Raw genomic sequence first — 6,577 nt, 5'->3', positions numbered from 1 at the left:
AATGTAATCCGATGGATTTCTTCAGAAAAATGTATATTTCATTTTTAAGATTATTTTGTTTCTGAAAAAAAAAATGGTACCCAAACAGGCCACACAAGATGCCCAGGTAGATCCCTAGCCACCCCCAGACCGTAGTATCAACCTCAGTCTGCCCCCAGGGGTAAACAGGACATCATATAGCTTCTTACATGAAGACGCTGATTGTCACAGGTTTTCGACAAAATGGCGGACAAAACGGAGCGAAATGACTTTGAACAGAGACTGAAATCCGTCACTAACGACCCGGTAAGGCTAAATTAGTGTATTTTCAGGGTTTTTTGGATAGTTTCTGGTCTTCCATTAGAAGCTTCATAGTTTCTATCTAAGCGCAACTGGGCAATGAATATTTTCAGGAAGCCGAAGAGGATGATGACGACGAAGAAGATGACGATGATGATGAAGAAGAGGAAGGCTCTGAGGAGGATGAAGACGAAGTGGAACCCAAGTTAAAATACGAGAGAATCGGAAACGCTATGAATACAATCCTGAATGGAGAAGAGTGTGCAAGTTGTATGGCAGTCCACACCAAGGTGTGATCACACAGTCTCAGCCCTTCCAAGGTTTCCTTTTGTTCTAATTTCGAGGACCACTCTCTCCCCCTCTTCCCCGCCCGCAATTAATCGTCAGTGCAGGATATGTTGGTCCATATTATCCTGCAAAGCATATGCTCACTCTCGATTAACGGGAATGAACCAGAGCACACAAACTCTAGTGCGGGTTAACTTATGTGCATGTATATATATATATATATATATATATTTATTAAAAACTAGATCATTGGATAATGCAATTCAAGACTTTTTATTGGCTTAGCCATTATGGTATATCAGCCAATATACCATAATCTACAAATATGGCAAGCGTACGTGTCAGCTTAAAATTAAAAGGGAGCTAAAAATTTAATAATTTAATTTAAGGTTTTTAATAAAACAATTATTCCACTCGCGCTTGTTGGATATGAGATGATTATAGCCAACTCGTTGCTACGCGCCTCGTTGGCTATCTATCATCTCATATCCAACACGCACTCGTGGAATAATTGTTAAATATATCACTAGTTTTATCCCTGACTACTTTGCATGGGGGCTTTTCAAAGACTGATTCGGTTATATGTAATGCTGTTTCTATTTTTCGACATGAAGAGGGATAACAGGTTTACTTTCTGTGCAGCCAGTACTCATATATACCATAACTGTAACAATCTGACAGTGGACAAAAGGAATGTGAAACAGTATTTATTTGATGAGCTGAATTATGCATGCAGTTTTGATTGGTTACTTCTTATAATCTATTTTAGGGGACAGACCTATAGATGAACTCACTGTTAACAATTTTGGCTTGTTTAGTATACAAAACAAATGGATTCCATGCTCCCACAATAGAGTATTAAATCACAAAAGATGTCAAAGTGTGGTAGGAACGTCAATGACACACTCAGCTACACCTGGTGTACCACTTTTATGTTCTTACCACATTTTGTCATCTGTCATCCATTACTAAACAGACATACAGCAACATGAGGTCTATTAACTTTTATTTTTATGTTATGAGATATTTTTCTTTAACTTATTTAGTTTCTTGCTCTTGGAACTCATTATGGAGTTGTTCATATACTGGACCACCAAGGAAACCCAAGTAGTAGTAAAAAGTATCCATCAGTAAGTACAACAATGATAGTCAAAATAGTAATGTTCTGTTAAGATCTATTAATTATTATAATTATCATTGAAATGAAGCAACAAAGCATCCACATAACTTAGCTCCCTACCATTTCTTCTTAGCCCTCTATTTTTATTAACAGCCCTGTGTTACAGGAGAACAATTCCCTACTCATTTTGACCATTGCATCATTTTATTGGACAGAGGGCTAGGAGAGATTAATTGTCATAATTAGGAATATGATAGACTGGTCTAGTTGTATTTTATGAAAAAATGTTAATGTGCTGTCTGAGGTATAACCACCATAAACTATATATCGATAGAAGGGTTATGAAAGGCACTGTCCTGTATTAGTATATTCTAAAACAGTGGATAGTGTTGAAGGCGAGCTCTGATTGGCTAGTCAAACTCCAAATATCCTTTGCTATTTACCACCGAGCAACTTGGGAAAAAATGGTGTCCCAGTTTGTACCCATGACAAGCGAAGAAATCACTCAAATTAACGACGGTGGTGTATAATTTCTCACTGTTTTGGAGTATACTAAAACCAACTAATCACCTCAGTGTTGGTGGTTAGCAGTGGATATTTACCTCCACTTCATTGAATAGTTGTTAATTATTTACTGACAAAGAGCTAACACTCTAAACGTCAGCTTAAGATGCTCTTTACGGTGGCCAATTTACAACTCAGCCTAAAGAACGGGGGAGTGTGGATGACCAAGTCACAGTTAGGTTAAGTTTTATATCTAGTGCCCAGTTTAAATGTCGATTTGAGTATTCTGGACCAATCTGTAGGTGAAGTAATTAAGCACGTCCAAATTAATGCAATCCCAGATTGCTATCTAATTATGCTCAACTGAAAACTGCGCCATTGTTGTTCTTGATTCACATTTCTTAAAAAAATTTCCTTTCAGCACACTACAGCTATCAATCAAATCAGCATTGATCAGAGTGGAGACTATGTTGCCAGCTGTTCGGATGATGGAAGAGTAAGTATATGTCTTAAACCAGTTTAAGTGGGATGTTTTGATTCTTCAAGTTTGTTATATTTCTTTGTGAGCATTTCACACATTCTTTCATTTTAAACTCGTAAGGAGTTAACTTGTCTATGTTTTCTCATCTTCTGACTTGAGTTTTCAGGCTTTCGCCGTGGAAATTGAGGTCTTTCACCTCAATTTTGCAAACCTCTTTTATTCAGACATGGTATTGAACTGTGTTTTAGATAACAGTGTGTAAAGAAGCTTAACTGATTTGTGCTTTTAGGTTGTAATAAATGGCCTTTACAGCTCTGAAAACAATGTCCAAGCCAGTTTTGACTCTCCTATCAAGGTAAGAGGCCATTTTTGCCATTTTAGTTTATGTATTTCTAAGTTAAACAGTTAGACTGCTTATCACTATTTCTGTTTCATTTACAGTCAGTAGCTTTGGATCCTGAGTTCTCCAAGAAAAGAACTAAAATGTATGTCACAGGAGGAACAAAGGTATGCTGTTTTCTTTTTATGAATTAAATGTAGCATCCAGGTTTGCTATCCTGATTTACTGAGTGATATAATAAAAAATTAGCAAGTATTTGCTGATCACGAAAATTTCCCTCCTTTGAAAAGGTTTCATGTTTCATTCCTCCTACCCTTTTACTTCACTGCACTGGTTAGAATTTCAGCATCACTAACCCCCTTCATGCAACTTTTGATTGATATTTTGTGGGTTGAATCTGTTTAATTTAACTTAATATATCTGATTGTCTGCATTGCAGTTGATTTTGACAGAGAGAGGTTGGTTCAGAAACAAGTCTAGTATCGTACATGAAGGAGAAGGAAACATCAGAACAATAAAATGGAGAGCATGTCTAATAGCTTGGGCTGATGACACAGTAAGACTTTTAACTTTGCTGTATTGATCAATTGTTGTTATTTATTTTTGTTTACCTTGAATTAACTCACATGATTGGACTATCTCTCCTTACCTGTGTTTCTTTCAGGAGGTCAAGGTGTTTGACACGAATTCTCACAGAGTAATAACTCATATAAAGAGAGAAACTGGAAAGTAAGTAAGGACATCCTGGTGCAGAACGTTTACATCATCACCAGAATCATCATTCTGTAACAGTTAGTAGCTCCAGGTTTACATCTGTTCCATGCATGATTTTCAGTAAGGGTTGTCTTTGATTTGTAAATTAAATGTTGTGCATTATTTTCCAGTTATAGACCTGAGTTATATCGGTGCTGTCTGTGTTGGAGAGATGATGTTACTCTTTTAATTGGCTGGGCAGACATGGTTCAGGTACCAGATATTTCTATTCCTTCATTGGATCGGTACTGAGTACCCTAGCAGCCAGTGCACAACTGTAAGAGATTCTAGACTCATGTTTTAACTGAAAAGCTTGCTAGAGCAGTAACAGAGAGGACTCAGTAATATTGTATCTCTCTTCAGATTTGTGTTGTGAAAGAAAGGCTGGTTCAAAGGTCAGATCTCCCTCCACTGGTTGTGGAAATAGGTGAGTATAAATTGGAGTGCATGGGCTCATTTAAATGAACATTTTGCCCTCTTAGAATAGCATTATTTAATATTAAGTAATACTGATTTCAAGCCTATTTTTTGTTTTCAGTTGCAAGGTTCAAAACTGACTATTACATTTCTGGAATTGCATATCTTAAAAATGACTTAGTGAGTGTTTTTTGTATAGTTTTATACACATACTTTTGAGTCAAAATATTTCTCATGCAACAATTTCATTTACATTTAGTAAGGATTAGAATAATAAGTCAGTCATGTGAATCGCCAAAGAAAAACCCACATTGCATTTTCAAAATTATAACAATAAAGATTGTGAGGTGTTTGTAACAATCATTTTATGTTGTGAGTATCATTCTGCTGTTTCCAAATGTGTAATTTCTTCAAAAATTATTTTTTGGCAGGTTATTCTGTCCTACATGACAAACATCGAGGAAGGCACAAGAAAGGTCAATTAGCTATTACCAGCCATCTAGCACATATTAAGTACTAAATACTGAAATGAATGAAAGAAAAATAAACCAAATGAATAAAAGTGTTTGTTTTATTATTCACGACCAACAGAAGGGTGAACAGTTAGTTGCACACAGACCACAGCTAAGGATTTTAACACCACATGGCTGTAATGAACCTGAGGAGATTTCTGCAGATGCTTTGTCAGTCAGAGGATTTGAACATTATCGATGTGATGATTATCATTTAGGTACAACTTTGTGTTTTTCATTAGTGACTTTTTCATTGTTGTTGTTGTTGTTGTTGTTTTTCTCTGGTAAGATAAGTTTACATACAATGCAGACAATTGAGGAATTGGTTATCTCAACTTCTTATTGTAAATAGATATCAATCAAATTGTGTGATCATTATAATGAAAACATCATCAATATGAATTATGCAGCTATGTGAACAAGAATTTATTTACAAGAACCAGCACAGCATCTTACATTTTAGAACTCCTGCCATGAATAACAGACTTGCTGTAGACTGATTTCAGATCTTCGCAACATGCAATAAAATATAATTTAGTTACCGGTAAATCCTCTAAGACTAAATTTTGATTGTGAAAGGCTGAGTTTTCTTTTTATTTTTAACAGAAATTGTTATTTACTGTTTTACCATCGTGATGATGGTTTATTCAGGACGGCTTGGATTTAACATTTTTTCAGACAAGTGATTATCTTTTTGTTTACCTCTGCGAAAAATACAATAACTTTTTATGCAACAATACTTTATTTTTAATCAGTGGTTTTCCTCTTGCAAAGTTTGGCTGGTTATACCCTATTGCTGCTGGTGTTCCATAATCCTTTTTTAATCTTCCAATTTGGAAATCTACTATTTGCTGTCATTACTATTATAATTGTTATTATCCCAGTGTTCTTTACTTCATAAGTGTAAAAGTTTGTGGTACTAGTAAATGAGAGAATTGCATCATTATATTAATTGTATAAATCATGACTTTGATGCATGTCTTATCAACTCTTGATACTTGACTTATTGCGCATCTATTAGCATTTCTGCATGATGATTTGGACAGCCCTTCTTCTTTCTTTCATGGTGGTAGGTAACATGTGTGTGCCATCATCTAGACATCATTCAATGAATCAATGCTTGACCCTAGTACTCTTGCTTAAATATATTTTACATCTTTTAACTCCTATTGAGTGCTTGCTATCCACCTTGTCCTTTGGGATGATATTGAAATATGTCAAGTGAACAAGAGAACTGAATACAAAACCACAGATAGCTATGCTAACAATGCTCTGTGGAAAGGGTCTCACTGACAACAAAAAAAAAAACACTGAATTCATTTGATATTAATTTGAACTCTTCATTGAATGAATTGCATGCTAAAATATTAACAAACTTAAGGTAACAGTGATATGGCTAACAATGAAAATAAAATGTAAAATCTTTATTTCTAAAATTGATGTACCAGTAAGTCACTCATAAACATTCTAAACAACCTACTGTATCTCAGTGTGAGTTCTCTGTGGTGTAGAGGGGACGTATTGGATTGGTATTTGAAGGAATGGGTCTCAAAATTCTACCTGGAATAGATTTGGAGAATGTTTTATTCTTATAAACTAAACTTCAGAATTTTCCACTATCAAGCCAAGCCAGCCTGACCTGACAACCACCTCTTTTTAACATTATGCCAAGTGTTAACGTGTAACTGAATTTCACAGGGGAAGGATCTTTACTCCTCGAAAAACTTTTTAGTTGTGTTTGGTGTGTAAATTTTTCTTGGTGAGACTTTTGATTGACACCGTGCATCAAATTTAGTTTTGTATGATTTTATCTCTGGCAGCAATTTTGTTTCCACTAATTACATAGGATAGGTTGTGATCAACTTTTAATTTTTTTTTTTTTG

The 6,577-nt window shown here is 35.2% G+C and overlaps 1 protein-coding gene across 2 annotated transcripts in view; it reads left to right on the top strand.

Annotated features, from left to right (window-relative positions):
• The first annotated feature begins 137 nt into the window (after nt 1–137).
• LOC111341858 (vacuolar protein sorting-associated protein 41 homolog) overlaps nt 138–6,577 on the top strand; it is a 22,080-nt gene continuing 15,640 nt past the window's right edge. Inside the window, exons 1-14 of one of the 2 annotated variants that reach the window (XM_088741201.1) lie at nt 138–285; nt 393–569; nt 1,614–1,697; nt 2,613–2,687; nt 2,962–3,027; nt 3,114–3,179; nt 3,452–3,568; nt 3,677–3,741; nt 3,897–3,978; nt 4,129–4,192; nt 4,304–4,362; nt 4,614–4,658; nt 4,774–4,912; nt 5,716–5,763. In XM_088741201.1, the coding sequence (XP_088597327.1) occupies nt 223–285; nt 393–569; nt 1,614–1,697; nt 2,613–2,687; nt 2,962–3,027; nt 3,114–3,179; nt 3,452–3,568; nt 3,677–3,741; nt 3,897–3,978; nt 4,129–4,192; nt 4,304–4,362; nt 4,614–4,658; nt 4,774–4,912; nt 5,716–5,763 (1,150 nt within the window). In that variant the 5' untranslated portion in view covers nt 138–222. The remainder of the gene's footprint in view (nt 286–392; nt 570–1,613; nt 1,698–2,612; nt 2,688–2,961; nt 3,028–3,113; nt 3,180–3,451; nt 3,569–3,676; nt 3,742–3,896; nt 3,979–4,128; nt 4,193–4,303; nt 4,363–4,613; nt 4,659–4,773; nt 4,913–5,715; nt 5,764–6,577) is intronic. The other variant, XM_088741202.1, reaches the window with a different exon arrangement.

Source organism: Stylophora pistillata, chromosome 12 (assembly GCF_964205215.1).
Source record: "Stylophora pistillata chromosome 12, jaStyPist1.2, whole genome shotgun sequence".
NCBI classification, from domain to species: Eukaryota; Metazoa; Cnidaria; class Anthozoa; order Scleractinia; family Pocilloporidae; genus Stylophora; species Stylophora pistillata.
Note: the sequence above shows the minus strand (reverse complement) of the source record. Positions and strands in the feature narration are given on the sequence as shown.